The sequence below is a fragment of the Cucumis melo genome, chromosome 2 (assembly GCF_025177605.1).
Source record: "Cucumis melo cultivar AY chromosome 2, USDA_Cmelo_AY_1.0, whole genome shotgun sequence".
NCBI lineage: Eukaryota > Viridiplantae > Streptophyta > Magnoliopsida > Cucurbitales > Cucurbitaceae > Cucumis > Cucumis melo.
Genome location: NC_066858.1, coordinates 9977084 through 9992394, shown reverse-complemented (window position 1 = coordinate 9992394; position 15311 = coordinate 9977084). Strand labels below are relative to the sequence as shown.

The 15311-nt window shown below is 36.4% G+C and overlaps 2 protein-coding genes across 6 annotated transcripts; both read left to right on the top strand.

The window, feature by feature from the left end:
* The first annotated feature begins 2719 nt into the window (after window positions 1-2719).
* Window positions 2720-9619, top strand: LOC103487209 (peptide chain release factor PrfB1, chloroplastic). Of its 5 annotated transcripts, none has more exons than XM_008445437.3 (7): window positions 2720-2994; window positions 3199-3270; window positions 6324-6544; window positions 7464-7667; window positions 7834-8049; window positions 8286-8472; window positions 9156-9619. In XM_008445437.3, exons 1-7 carry the CDS (start codon window positions 2832-2834, stop codon window positions 9452-9454), a joined length of 1362 nt encoding a protein of 453 aa, XP_008443659.1. In that variant the 5' UTR covers window positions 2720-2831; the 3' UTR covers window positions 9455-9619. The 5 variants fall into 5 exon arrangements, with proteins under 5 accessions (XP_008443659.1, XP_016899830.1, XP_016899832.1 ...); XM_017044341.2 differs by having other exon boundaries at window positions 2784-2994; window positions 7464-7674; window positions 7829-8049; XM_017044343.2 differs by having other exon boundaries at window positions 2851-3037; window positions 7464-7674; window positions 7829-8049.
* Window positions 9620-10237: 618 nt separating this feature from the next.
* On the top strand, window positions 10238-14718 carry LOC127148284 (uncharacterized). Its single transcript, XM_051081752.1, has 8 exons — window positions 10238-10366; window positions 10645-11039; window positions 12521-12581; window positions 12673-12999; window positions 13106-13282; window positions 13361-13861; window positions 13949-14044; window positions 14138-14718. Exons 1-8 carry the CDS (start codon window positions 10238-10240, stop codon window positions 14336-14338), a joined length of 1887 nt encoding a protein of 628 aa, XP_050937709.1. The 3' UTR covers window positions 14339-14718.
* Window positions 14719-15311: the final 593 nt, after the last annotated feature.

Here is a 15311-nt window from a genome sequence, read left to right as displayed (position 1 = left end):
TTACTCCCCTGAATTTTCACTATTTTTCAATAACTAAGTTCAAACTATAGATGCTACCATAACTGCAGGATAGCCAACACAACCTAATTATTAACAACAAAATACTTGAAAATATCTTCACATCCTACAAACCCCTCAAAACTACAGAGGCTACCATAACTGCAGGCCGATAGCCAACACAACCTAATTATTAACAACAAAATACTTCAAGCTATCCTACTACCACCCCTTGAAACCAGCAAATTCAAAACAAAAAAAGCTACCATAACTGCAGGATAGTCATCCCAAACATAAACAAATTCAAAACAAAAAAGCTACCATAACTGCAGAATAGCCATCTCAAATCAACAATAAAAATATTCAACACAAGCAGGCTACCATAACTGTAAGATAGCCAAAACAAATCTTAACACACATATTACATTCTCAATTCAATTTAACTATTAACTTCCCCCCCCCCCCCCCCCTCCCAATTTCAATTTTCAATTCAACTATAAACCCCCCCCCCCCCCCTCCATTTCAATTTTCAATTTAATTTAAACCCCCTCCCTCCAATTCAATTTTAAATTTAACTATACATCCCCCCTCCCCCCCAAATTCAATTTAACTATTAACACCCCCCTCCCCCTCCAATTTCAATTTTCAATTCAAATATAAACCCCCCTCCCAATTCAATTTTCAATTTAACAATAAACCCCCTCCCCCAATTCAACCCCCATTCAATTTTCATTTAACTATAAAATCCCCCCTCAATTCAATTTTCTAAAACAAAAATCCTAAATCATTCAAATTTCAAATTTCAATTTCAATTCAACCACAAATTACACACACTCTATACAAAAATACATTTAACAAACAAAAATCTATTCCAAAAGAAAATCCTAAACTAATTTTCATAAAAAAAAACCCTAAAACATAAACTTAAACTAAATAAATTTTCATTTTCCACTTACCTAAAGTGGCAGACGGCGGCGAGGGACAACGGCGAGGGAGGGCGGCGACGGACGGCGGCAGAACAACGGCAGAAGGGCGACGGAAATCGCGACGACAATCTCGGCTTCTCCTTTCTTTTCCCCTCTCGGTTTCGATTCTGTAAAATACAGAACTGAAACGATTTTAAAGGGGATTTCCCGACGCAGTGACGTGGCGTTGGGAAATCCCTCAAAATGCATCGGGAAAAGGGGAATTCCTGACGCTCATTAAACGTTTTTTCCGACGTTTCATGCGACGTCGGAAAAAACCCCTATTCCTGACGCCGCTCCCGACGCACTGTTCACGGCGTCGAGAATAGTTCGTTTTTTAAAATTAATTTACCCTTTTCCCGACGTATTCTTGCCGACGCCTTCGTGGTGCGTCGGAAAAGATTATTTTCCCGACGCGTTGTTGACGGCGTCGGGAAAGCCCTTATTCCCAACGTTCTTTATGTCGACGTCCTTTTAGGCGTCGGGAATGCTCCATTTTCTTGTAGTGAAAGCTCTTCCCACACGCAAAACCGGGATGCTACTCTCTTTGGACATAATAACTTTAAACCATTCGAAGATGGATAACTTGATCAACTTTCCCGTGTCATCACCCATCTTACCTTTTCTTACTGCACTACAAGAAATCGGGGTTCTCTTGACGCAGAGAAAGACGTCGGTAGAAAAATCATCGGGAATAGCTCGCTCTTCCGACGCCAAGCGTTAGACGTTGGGAACAAAAGCTTTTTCCAACGCACTATCCTAGATGTTGGGAAAGGCGTCGGGAAAGTTCCGTTGTAATTAAGGACGAATTAATTACGGCGGGTATGTATCCCTGACGCTATAAGAAGAGCGAGCTATTCCCGACGATTTTTCTGCCAACGTCTTTCTCTGCATCGGGAGAACCCCGATTTCTTGTAGTGAATTTTCTCGTTGTCTATTAGTTATAGAAAGTGATAGAGTCCTATTGCAAACTAATTTTGATCACTACATTTTCACACAATATATAATTGATAGGTAGATTTTTAATGCCTACATCTTCACATTAAAAAATAAAATAATATAAAATTTCAAATTATACATATATCAATACACAAAAACCAATAAAAATGAACTAAATTATATGCATGACTTCACACAAACCAATAAAAATGAATATCCCTAAAACTTAAACAATTGACAAAAAACAATCCACAAAATCGAAATTAATTCACCGAAAACACTTTAGTTTCAAGGCCTATTACTTACAATTCAACAATTGAGTTTGATTAAAAAATAAAGAAAAAACAGAACATCAATTAATTAAAACCTAAAACATATATATATATATATATATATATATATATATAAAAGAAGTAGCACAGAACAAGAAGAAAAAAGAAGAAAAAAGAAGAAAGAGAAGAAGAAGAAGGAAAAGAAGAAAAAGAAAAAGAAAAAGAAAAAGAAAAAAGAATATCCGAAAAGGAAATTATCGCTGATGATAGATGTGAGAACACTTACTCTAAAAATATTTGTCTCTGATAATGGATGTGGAAACGCGCGTGTAGATATTATCGCTGATCAAAACTTCAACGATCACCTATATCAAGTCGGTGTTGAAAGATATTTTTGGAATAATATAAAAGTTATACATGGCTAATGTAATGTCCATTTTTTTTTTTTTTTTTTTTTTTTGGCTCTAAAATGTAAATACTCTTGATTTTCTTCAATTCATGTAAATTCCCCTTTTCTTCTTTTAATTGCGCTTACGAAAAAAGGCAATGTATTGATGGGCTGTTTTCAAACAATTACCAACTTATTTATTTATTTATGACAAAATAGAATAAACTAAAGATAAGTACTTGTGAACGCTGTACAAACGCTGATAAAGCCATGGACGTTCTCCACCGCACCTTGTGGCTTGGCAGCTCCCCCATTTTTCTTCCACTTTCCAAATTTCGAAGTACCGGAGCTTCCATCTCCCTAGAATTCCGACCAACTTCCCCTTCTCCCCACTTTCGCACTTCTCTCTCAACTCACTCTCGTTTTTCTCTCGGTCAGTCGATTCGAAGATCCCCCATTTCTTTCAAATCACTTAGGTTCACGTTATCCAATTAATTTCTATTTCTTTTTTTTCATTTTCTTTTTTAGTTCATTGAATTGATTCTGGGTTATTCTGAATCGTCTCGTATGCTTGTTTGCTCGTTTATTTTCTTTCAATGAATTTCAGTTTCTGTATGTTGTTGGTTGCTTCCTGCAGTTCCATTTGCGACGCACGAGAGCCCGGTGGGTGAGGCAATCGATGCTGATACGCGAGAATGGGCAATGCAAGGTATGTTTAGTTCCTTTATGAACAATATTTAAATTTCTAGACTGAAACTACTGTGTTCATGATGTTCTGCCATCATTATTGAACACCCTTTTTGCCTTTATGGTTTTTTTAATGCTAACTAACTAATTCTCCGAACGTAAAGGTCTCGGAAGTAAAACTAACAAGAACTGGCCAGATAGTTGAAAGTTCTTTTGAGGACGAAAGTTTGTAATTCGAACAGTAGTTTAGTTAAGAAAATTTTATTTCTTACCAGTTGTCCAATATTTCCAGCTATGGAAATGATAAAATCTTTATTCATATGATGTTTTTTTTTTCTTAGAAATAATTTAATGTATTTTTACTCGTGCCCAAGTATCAAGTAAATATTGCTGTGACATATTTGGCTTCCAATGTTTGGCTTTTCAAACATTAAAATTTGGTGACGATGAGGTCGCCCATAGGTTCCTTGAATCCGACCCTCTTAATGTGTTGACCTAACAATTAGTGACTTTACTAGTTGTATGTTATTCGTCAATTGTGGCCAATGTTTATGTTAGATGATGTTCAAGTTTACATGTTGCTCTGTGAATTTCTCACTTGAGTGACAAATTGCTTAAGCCTTTTTATTAGTGTCTATGTGAATACTCGTTATACTTTATTTTTAGTTGTTATCAACCAATTATTGTTATTACCCCACTTTGCGCGTGTGTTCTCATTGTATTTAAGATAGGTTATTCTTCAGTACTAGAATAGGACCATTTTCCATTTTTTCATCTCAATTACTCTAATATGGTATCAAAGCATTAACCATTGCGTTCTCATGCTTCATCTTTGTCTTCTTTCTTGACTTTCCTTCTTTTGATCTTGTATGGTGAACATGGATTGATTTCAGACATGGACAAACAAATTTCTTACGCCAGGATACCATAACTGCAATTTGGTCGGATGATTTCCCTAAATAATCAAATTCTTTGGTAGTTTGCACATAAGTCAATGCTCACTCATGATCAACTACAACGGCGGATCCCCTCAAACAACATCTCCCCAAATTGGTGCACTCTTTGTAGGAACGATTCAGAAACACAAAGTCACCTCTTTCTATTCTGCCCTTTTGCATCTACCTTCTGGAGCCATCCTTCATGCTTTCAACTGGTCTCTGGCCTTTCCAAAGGATATCACCATCATTCTTTCTTCTGTTAGTGGTGCTCATCCCTTTAATGGAAGAAAAGGCATCCTTTGGAAGCACCTTTCCCATGCTTTCCTTTGGCGTATTTGACTTGAGCGAAACGACCGTATTTTCAGCAACAAATCGGATGACTTTAGTAATTTTGTTGATCAGGTTATTATTAATATAGCAATCTCCTGGTGTAAACTGCCCAAGCAATTTACATCTTACAAGTTTGTTTTCCTTACGACCAATTGGAAATCCTTCCTCCTGTAATTCCTTTAGTCTGGGGCTTTCTCTCCCCCTTCTTTTGTATTTTTCATTCCAACAATGAAATCGTTCCTTTAAAAAAAAAAAAAAAAGAAACTCATTTGAATCCCTTCCATATGCATCATTCATATGGACTGACTATGGTTCTCGTTACACATCCACTGTTAGGATCAAACATTTTTGCATCTTGGAGCAGAGTTCTCTTAAATGCTTTATGTGGAAAGAATAAAGTAGGTTTCTTTGATGGAACAATTACAAAATCTCCTCTTGTGCGTAAACTCCATAAATCAATTTATGGCCTGAAGCAAACTTCATGACAATGGTTTTTCAAGTTTTGTTCAGTTTAAATTGCAAATGGCTTTATTCATTTGAAAGCAAACCCTTCTCTCTTCATCAAGGTTGCTGGTACTTCATTTGTTGCTCTCCTTGTGTACGTTGGTGACATTTACAAATATCTAGACTTGATCTTTGTTTCAGCATAAGTTGAGTCAGTATATTGCAAAGCCACATCTTGATAGTCTCGATGATCATTATGTGTTGAGATATTTGGAAGGGAACGTTAGGCAAGGGATCTTATTTCGATCTACTAACTCCTTCAAATTTGAAGGTTTTGTCGATTCTAGCTAAGGTTCATGCCTTGACACTTGACACTGTGATGCGTTTTTGTATCTTTTTGGGGGATCCTCTTGTTTCTTGAAAATTGAAGAAACAAGCTACCATTTCTTGCTCCTCAGTCGAAGTTGAATATTGAGCAGTGACCATGTTTTCCAGTGAAATCACTTAGGTTTATCATCTAATTTGTGATTTGCAAATTCAGTTCCCTCCTATAGTAGTCTCTTGTGACAATCAAGTGACTATAGCCATAGCTTTGAGTCCATCTTTTCACAAGCATACAAAACATATTGAGATTGACTCTCATTTTGTTGAGATAAAGTTGATTGAGGAACTTTAAAGAAGTTGCCTGTTCGATCAAAGTCTCAATTAGCTAGCATGTTTACCAAGGCCTTGAACTCCTCTGTTCTTCAACAGTTCTTAGCCAAGATGGGAGCTTTCAATTTACATTTTTTTCATGGTGAGGTACTCCTATAGATGTGGATACTTGTTATAATTTTTGTTACATTTCTTATTAACCAATTATGGTTATTACCGTGCATTTTGCATTTGTATTCTCATTGTATTTAAGAGAGGCTATTTTTCAGTATTGAAGTATGATTATTTTCCATTTTACCTCTCAATTACTGTGATACTTTTATTGTTTTTATTCTAGTAAGACGACAATTACTAAATAACTTCCTTAAAATATCTATTGCGACTATTTTTAAGACACAACAGGGTGTTTGTTGCCCCTGATTTTGATTTTACACATCAATTGTATTGTCGACCTTTATTTAAGTTTTATGATGTTATGATCATTTTGTACTTTGAACCTTAGTTTTGGTTGTATTTGGTATTGGGATATCATATGAGAGCATAGAGGGCATGTTAACCTTGTTTAGATATTTGGGTGCCCCCCCTGACTTTTCGTTCTTTAATGGCTTCTTATAGGCTCATTGTATCTGGAGCATTAGTCTCTTTTCATTACTTTCTGTTTTTTTTAAAGAACAATGGAAATGATATAATCTGTGCTTGTTGCTGTCAGATTTTTATACATTACGGAAAGAAGTGGAAACAACCTCAGAGCGTGTGGAAGAGATAAGGAACTCTGCTGGTTTGTTACAGCTAGACCAAGAACTTGCGGACTTGGAGTCTAAGGCTACTGACAACTCTTTCTGGGATGACAGATCTAAGGCTCAAAAAGTTCTCGTGGCCATGACTGATGTAAAAGATAAAATAAAGATGCTTACTGATTTCAAAACACAGGTACTTATATAGCATTTCCTGCACTATTCTTTTCGAGAACCAGAAACACGTGAGAGTCCACTCAAGATAGAAAACAAGCACATACGTGGGCAGACAAACACACACTGACACACATACATGTTAATCATGTGGACGGTATGGGTAGGAGGCCATGACCCCCCAATTTTTCTCTCTTTGAAATATACGCGCTCACTCATGTACACGGGCATGCAGACACACACACATCTTGGTTGAAATATACACACAAGCATGCACGCATGCACCATTAGTTGAAATATATGTGCGTGTGTGCACAAATATATGCATTTCGTGTGCCTTGAAAATTTGTTTCATTTTTAATGCACTTTAACATAATTTTTTCAGATCCTTGAATGTAAGGTGTGTTGCTCAAATTGGTTTAGGCATAAATCTCTTTCTTCAAAAGCACCCCGGCCTATGCATATCCTGTTTGAAGATTTATAAAAATATCTCCTACTTGTTTACCAATTTATAATATCATTTAGACACATCGTTTGTTTTATGTCTTTAGAAGTAAAATGGCAATCAAGTTTAATATCATTAGCTTGCAGTCATAATGCAAGTGTTTGTAGAAGGGCTCTCTAAAGATTGGCTTCCTATAACATTAGTTGGAATTGCAATATTTGGTTTCAAACAGCAAGCACTCTTTCTATTATTATGTGCAGGTTGTTTTTTCTCTTTTCATTTTTATGATCCAATGATAAGAGGGATTCTACTTGGAAAAACGTTCTCTATTAAAATGCAGATAAAATCGCTTGGAGATAATTTGAAGAAAATTAGACTAAAACTGCCTTGACTGCAACCAAACTAAGCCTTAACATTTGGGTCAATAGCCTAATCAAGGTTTTGAAAAGTGAATGAAACCATCTCCTCAGGTGTGGGTTGTGTAATGATGATTCAGGTTGAAGAAGCAGAAACAATCGTTAAACTGACTGAAGAGATGGACTCTGTAGATGTTGGGCTTCTTGAAGAGGCAACTAGAATCATTCAAGACCTAAACAAGGCACTGGATCAATTTGAATTATCTGAACTTCTTTCTGGTCCTTATGATAAAGAAGGAGCTGTCATCTCTATCTCGGCTGGTGCTGGGGGCACTGATGCACAGGTCAATAGTTAAGGGCTTATCTTGGAAATTGTTTTCAAAGTATTTCTTTGGTCTTGTTTTCTAAACTACTTGTAGGAATTGCAGTTAGGTGTTGAATTCTGAACTCCAACTTTTTCACAAATTTATTGCTTCTCCAATATTGAAAATTTGATAATCTCCAGTGCAGGATTGGGCTGACATGCTCCTGAGGATGTACGTGAGATGGGGAGAGAAGCAAAGATATAAAACAAGAGTAGTTGAGAAATCTGCTGGAGAGGAAGCTGGAATAAAATCAGCTACAATTGAAATTGAAGGCCGTTATGCTTATGGATATATATCTGGGGAGAAAGGAACGCACAGGATAGTGCGACAGTCTCCTTTTAACTCTAAAGGACTTCGACAGGTAATTTTTAGACTAACCCCATCTTTGGTAGTGCTTGGAAATATTAGAAAAGGTAGACACTTGAAGGCACCTAATGAGATCTATGTTGTAAAATTTTCATGAACTTCCGTTAAATTGCAAAGTGATTTATTGACTTCTAATGAATGATGTGAAACTAAGTGACCACTTGCTCATGTTTCCTCAAGATAGATGGTTTGATGATTGAACCTACCTGTTTTAATATAAGTTCTGTGCAGACAAGCTTTTCTGGTGTGGAAGTCATGCCTCTCCTTCCCGATGAGTCCATGGATGTTGAACTGCCAGAAGAGGACCTGGAAATAAGCTTTTCAAGGGCGGGGGGAAAAGGAGGTCAAAATGTTAACAAGGTTGAAACGGCTGTCCGCATCACTCATATTCCTACAGGCGTCACGGTTCGATGCACAGGTTTCGTATTCTAATTTAAAAGCACTTATAGCCACCATATAAACTTGATGTATGTTCTGTTAGTAAGACCACGGTTAACAGGACAGCACCCCCAACTTTCATAAAAAATTGTTCAAAGTGATACTCACTTAAAGCAGAATCATTTCACTTTTGTGATAAAACCAATTGATTCACATGTAAAGTGTGTTTTGGGGGTTGATTTGGGTTATAAGGTTTGTACTTTAATATATGTGAGGTTAGGAAGTTTGTGTCTAGGATGTGCAGTTGTGAGTATGAAGTTTTTCGATAAATATACAAAAGAGAGAGAAAGGTAGACAAAGTTTTTGATAAATGTGCAAACTTTAATATGGAACACTATTAAAGTTAGTAGAGTTGAGTTATTTAATATCAACTTATGAAGTTAGTGGGTCAAACACCCCAGTAATGTGTTATTATATTATGACTTTTCTTTGAGAAAACATTTAAGCAAAATAGTTCTTGGAAATGTTTGACATTTGAGTGTTGTCCTTCAAATCTTCTTGTTTGAAACCTGGAACCATTCATACTGAATGAAGGAAACCTTTCAGACTGACATGTTTCGATAAATCGAATATTTCTTCGCAAAGTCAGTTGTATGTTTCTTTACAACAAGTTATCAAAAATCTCTGAATTGACGGCATTTCATCTTCTCAACTATAATGCAGAGGAGAGATCACAGCTGGCAAACAAGATCAAGGCATTAAGCCGGTTGAAAGCTAAGTTGCTAGTCATAGCTGAAGAGCAACGTGCATCTGAAATCAAGCAAATACGAGGAGATGCCGTAAAGGCCGAGTGGGGGCAACAAATAAGGAATTATGTGTTTCATCCATACAAGCTAGTGAAAGATGTTAGGACAGGATATGAGACATCAGACATTGTCTCTGTAATGGATGGCGAATTGGAGCCCTTCATCAAAGCTTACCTAAAATACAAATATTGCATGGCGTTACCTACTGGACATTAATTGAAAATTGGCATTAACTCATCTTAGTCAGCCTTGATTGTTCATGTATTACGCATATTGTTCTTACCTTACTATATTCAGAGGAACAAAGGGCACGAGGCAAAGTTCAAAATTGTAACCTCAGTGAATTTTGATTCATTCAATATAAATTCTTTCAATTGCTAAGTTCATGTTTTGTAACCAATTGGATTTCCGTTCTGTTTTTAGTTTTCGTCTTTTAAAAACAAGTGTATTTTGGTAATTTGATTTATGCTTTTGGCTTTTTAAATTTGTAAAACATTTTTCAATTTTACGTAGAAACTACTATTTTTTATTTTAGGCTCTCCCCTCCCATTTTGTTTTTGTTGGAAGTGAAATCGAGCTAAGTATGCTCTCCCCTCTCTTTCTTCTGTTGTCTTCTTCATTCAACATCCGCACCTTTCCGACGACATCTCCGGCGTTTTTTTTCCTCCTCTGTTCTCCGGCTTCACCTCCAGTTTTCTTCGGCGACTTTTTGGCTTCTCTGACGAATATTCAGTCGAACTCATCAGCAGCAAAAATGGAGTGGAGAGCTGTAAGATGGCTGTGCTTATTACTATATTTGATTCGAAAAGGGGCTCTTTAAAATTGAAGACGTTGATTTTCGAAAAATCGTACGAATTTCGAAAGAACAGTTGCTTTGGTTCATAGAGGCCTTGTCCGATCCAACTATCAGTGCAAAGCTACTTTTTCAGAAAATGGTAAAGATGCAAGTGGTGCCACGAGATTGACAAAATTCAAATCTCCCTCGGGATGGATTCTAAGATGCGTCACACGGGACTTCTCTGGGCATCTCTCTTTCGTTCACGTATTTTCAGGGACTGCGAAACAGGGCTGGATATCGTTCCTGAAATTGATGAAAAGCTTCTCGATGAAACACGAATACCAGTCGTGGCAATCAAATTTACATCAGACTCTTAGTCACTTTAATCATCAAAATCAACAGGGCTCAAGCTACGCGGACAAGGTGGTCTCATGAATCAATTAACTCCTCTGTTTTACATTTCAAAAACAGAGCATCAAGACATAGGCTTCTGAAGAGTTCGGCCAAGATCAACACTCTACTTCTCACCTCGAAAACTTCAATACGCATCATTATTGGGTAAGAAAATGAAAATTAAGAAGATTTTAATAATTTGTGGATAACAAGGCTATTTGTCTTCGATGACTAGAACGAAATTGCAAGGTTCTTAGAGGATCTGTTTGAAGTGAAGATTACCATTAACCCCTTCTTTGATAATAGAGCTACCAACAAAATTAACCATGGAAAGATAGAAAATCTGGTTGTGACTCAAGACAAATGGTTTAATTATGGAAAGTTTCATTTACTGTTTGAGAAATGGGATGTGATCAACCACAGCAGGCCATCGTCTATAAAAGGCTTCAGAGGTTGGTTATCCATAAAAAATCTTCCTCTTGATCTTTGGAGAAGAGCTATCTTTGAAGTAATTGGAGCTCACTTCGGTGGTTTGGAGAGCTTTGCACTGGATACCCTCAACCTCATTAGATGCACTGATGCAAGAATTCAAGTTCGAAAAAACGTCATGGCTGTTTGGGGCGTAGAGTGGTTATTATAATATGGGAAATTGTCAAAAATAGGTTAAAAAAGAGGCTTAAATGACTTTTGGGACAAGTTTTCAAAAGGAAGAGTTTTATGACAATTTAGGTATGAATGGACAAAATTGCCCTTCATTAAATTTCTATCCCTCTTCATTGAATTTCCACTACCCACGTTCGCTTTCCCTTCTCTTTCGCGTGGAACACCGGAAGTAAAAAAAAAACATCTTTCGTTGGCTATTGAAATTTCCCGCTCTGCTCTTCGAGGATACTCCGACTGTTCGTCGGTCCTCTAGTGCATTTTGTCGCTTCTCCTTTTCGAACCATTCAATCAACTTTGAGCGTTTTCTCTTATTTCAGTCAGTTTTATCTATAACTCATTTTCAATATATTTGCTGTAAATGTTTGGTTTTGGAATCGACTTATTTGTTGGAATTTATTCCTTTTTCTTCAGCCTTCAATCATGACATCGACATCGACCGACGGACCCTTGTACAAGATTAATCCTTCCCATCATTTTTATGCTTTAGTAAGTTGTTTGTTTCATTTGGAAAAGACAACACATAATATTAAGGTCAAACTCAAAACCGATCAATTAGCCTTATTTAGGAAAACAAAGTTTGGAAACTTTTTGGACCTAAATATTGTCTTTAATGGGCCACTCATCCACTACTTATTGTTAAGGGAGGTGGAAGATGAAGGAAATGATTATATAAGTTTCTTACTAGGGGGCGTTGTTTGTACTTTCGATAGGAGAGAGTTTAACATCATAATTGGTCTATGGGGTCCTAAAGAGGAGTATATTCAGTTGGTTGGGAATAGTCGATTATTGGAGAAGTTTTTCAAAGACAAGGAGTGTATTTTTGTAAGCGACTTAGAGGATATATTTTTGGAATACGAGGGTGATGACGATGATATTGTGAAATTAGCTTTAGTCTACTTTATAGAGCTATCTTTGTTGGGAAAAGATAGGCGAACCAAAGTCGACATTAATTTTTTCAAGATTGCCGATGATTGAAACATTTAATAATTATTATTGGGGTGGGATTGTTTTTGGACGCACGCTAAGTGCCTTGAAAAGAGCCTTGGACAAGCAATATGCCAAGGGAAAGAAGAAATCAACACAAACAAAAAAATATACTATCAATGGATTTTTGCATGCATTACAGATATGTGACTTCTTACATCTTACTTCAAAACTTATGCATACATTTAAAATTAAACGATCGTTCAGTTATTTTAAACGATCGTTTAGTTGTTTTAAACGATCGTTTAGTTGTTTTTTAACGATCGTTTAGTTATGTTAAATGATCGTTTAGTTGTTTTTAAACGATTGTGAAACCACTTTTTTATATATCTATAAATATCTTGTGGCACTTCCTAAACTTGTTTGTCAAATGTCGAATAGGTTTGGGCATATGAGTCTATACCAACTATCATTGGATGTGGTGTAGATAAAGTAAACGATGATGCCATACCACGAATGCTGAGGTGGGTGTGCCAACAATCACCAAAGTTCCAAACTATAAGCCAGGTGTTTGACTCGCCAATGGTAAGTAGCAAGCAATAGTAACTAACTTAAGGATCGCATGATTTGTGTTTATTTCTTTGTCCTAAACACATTTTCCTTTTTCTATTTGCAGTTGATAATTAAGGCGTTCATTAAGATGACACCTGAAGAGGAGCAGTTGAAAATTGCTTCAGGTGAACTTTTTGAAAACCTCCGCTCATCTACCATTGTTCAGCCGAAGAATGGTGGTTCAAAAAAAGGAAGAAAAGTTGTTAATGATGAAGATGACTTCAAAAAGAGTAAGAAACAGAAGTCCAAGACTAAGATGAAAAAGGCTATTCGGAATCTCCAAGATCGAGTAGCGGTTGTTGAAAGGCAACTTACTAGTATAAAATCAGATATTGACGAATTGAAGGGCATGATGTCAACCATATTGAAGCACAGTGGACTTCAAAGAAAGGTTAGGAATGAAACTGTTAAGTGTATTGACGTTAGTTGTTTCATATTTAGTAATTACTCATACGTTAAGTTGCATGTTCTCGCTAATTCATTTTGAGGTTCCATAGGGTGACGAAGGAGACTGCAAGGGGTTTGAAGGCTTAGTAGATCAAACAGTAGAAAGTGAAGAAGTGGATAATGCTAAGACTGAAGATGTTGACACAGGCGGTACCCCTAATTGGTTGAGGATGCCAAAGGAGGATGAGATAAGTAATGGTGCGAAACACATTGAACTTAAAAAGAAGGTTTGGTTCCATGTTCTTGCTAATATTGATGTTTAATTTCTATCATTATCCACACTAATGCATTATGAGCTTCCATAGGGCGACGAAGATGTTCACACCGTCGGTACACCTCCTTGGTTGAGGTTTAATATTGAGTTAGAGAAGCCAATCAATGTGTTGGAGAAGAAGGTTGAAATTGGTTTAGAGGAGCCAATAGATGTCGTTGACGATGAGGTTGAAATTGAGGACAGTGGAAAAAAACTTCGTACTCATTTTGATTCAGACATCAAAGAGATAGAACCATTTCCCACTCAACGACCACACGTTCGGCTCGCCCGTAGGAAGCGTGCAAATGTTTACCTATCAATCCCATTCACAACTCTACCTAAACGGTCTATGACATCAACCACCACCACCTCTCAGTGTGAACCAATTGTTTATCATCCTATGCACAAAATACTTGACGTCGATTTAGATAGACTTCGAGCTTGGATTACGGACAAACGTACAGACGATGAGGTGCGTGAAACCTTTCATGGGAAAAAATCGAAGATATTTTTCAGAGACTTCTTTATGTGTCGTCGGTGGTTGGCGGATGAGGTAAGGGATTATCTTATCATTTATGTCATTATAATTTTTTTATTGTTATGGTTCTATACATTTACTGCTTACTTTTGTTTCTATTAGCATTTGGATGCACTTTTTCTTTTCATTCGCTTGAAGATTAAGGCAGTCGGGATACCTTCTGCTCAGAACTTCACAACTGCAGACACAATTTTTATGGTTTGGAATCATCACATTACTTTTTATGTATGTATTTGCGTTTGATATTTGTCTTTCAGTCTGATATTTGCGTTTGTATGTTTTTCTTTGCAGCGCATTTTAGTTGCGAAGTGGCTCCTATACAAAGAATGTATTAAAGATAATCGCTCGTTTGACTGGGAGGAAGAGTATAGGTTGACTATGTTGTCGGGTCAAAAGAGGACTTCCAAGATCATTGGACAAGTGTTGATTACGCTTACTCTCCATTCAATGTCCATGCCAATCATTGGGTTCTATTATGCTTGGATTTGGTAAGTTGTCAAGTCAAGGTATGGGATTCATTTCCGTCACTTACAACTGCCGAAGAGATGACAAACATATTACTACCCATTCGAAAGTTGGTGCCAAAGTTGTTAGATAGTAGTGGCTTCTTTGATAGGAGAGGCAGATCATCGACATACAAGGAACCTTGGCCAGTTGTCATTGTCGACTCAATTCCACTACAACGAAATAATAGTGATTGTGGCGTATTCACGATTAAGTATTTTGAGTACATAGCTGCTGGTGTTGATTTTGATACATTATGTCAAGAAAACATGTCGTACTTCAGAAAAGAATTGGCATTTCAATTATGGACCAACATTAATATGTATTGAAATATGTACATAAATCACAAGTATCAATTGGCTTTTCAATTAGTAGTTGTAAAACTACTTGTAGTATCGATTATTCTTTATGTTGCATTTCAATTAGTATCAATTGGCATTTCAGTTAGTAGTATCGATTATTCTCTATGTTGCAAAACTACTTATAGGTAAACGATCGCTTAATAGTTTTTATAATTTTAAGAAGATCGTTTAGGCTTTACTAAACGATCGCTTAAAGATATGTGCACGATCTTTTACATTAGTGTCATACATATAAACGATCGCTTAATATTCTTCACCTGAACGTTTAGGAAATCACTTAATATTCTTTTAGATATCAATGTGGTTTCTATAAACGATTGCTTAATATTTTGATGTTTATTAAGAAGATCGTTTAGACTTTACTAAATGATCACTTAAACATATGTGCGTGATGAGTATTTCTCTACACGAATGTTTTGTGATATGTATCTAAACGAATACAAATATTAACTCAAAAGTATAAGAACCAAATATATAAATATATATTTATTTACCAAAAGTATTTATTCGTCCAAAGTTTCAGTACATACTGTTGTCTAAACAGTTTCATGTTTGGCACAGTTAGACAACCAAGGTCAGTACCAGTTATAAGGCATTCA

Coding starts and splice junctions, on each gene's coding strand:
- LOC103487209 (XM_017044341.2), top strand. CDS start 2,832: ATGGACGTTCTCCACCGCACCTTGTGGCTTGGCAGCTCCCCCATTTTT. Junction 3,271..6,323: donor GCGAGAATGGGCAATGCAAG/GTATGTTTAGTT, acceptor TGTTGCTGTCAG/ATTTTTATACATTACGGAAA. Junction 8,050..8,285: donor ACTCTAAAGGACTTCGACAG/GTAATTTTTAGA, acceptor AGTTCTGTGCAG/ACAAGCTTTTCTGGTGTGGA.
- LOC127148284 (XM_051081752.1), top strand. CDS start 10,238: ATGCGTCACACGGGACTTCTCTGGGCATCTCTCTTTCGTTCACGTATT. Junction 12,582..12,672: donor AGGTGTTTGACTCGCCAATG/GTAAGTAGCAAG, acceptor TTCTATTTGCAG/TTGATAATTAAGGCGTTCAT. Junction 13,283..13,360: donor ACATTGAACTTAAAAAGAAG/GTTTGGTTCCAT, acceptor GAGCTTCCATAG/GGCGACGAAGATGTTCACAC.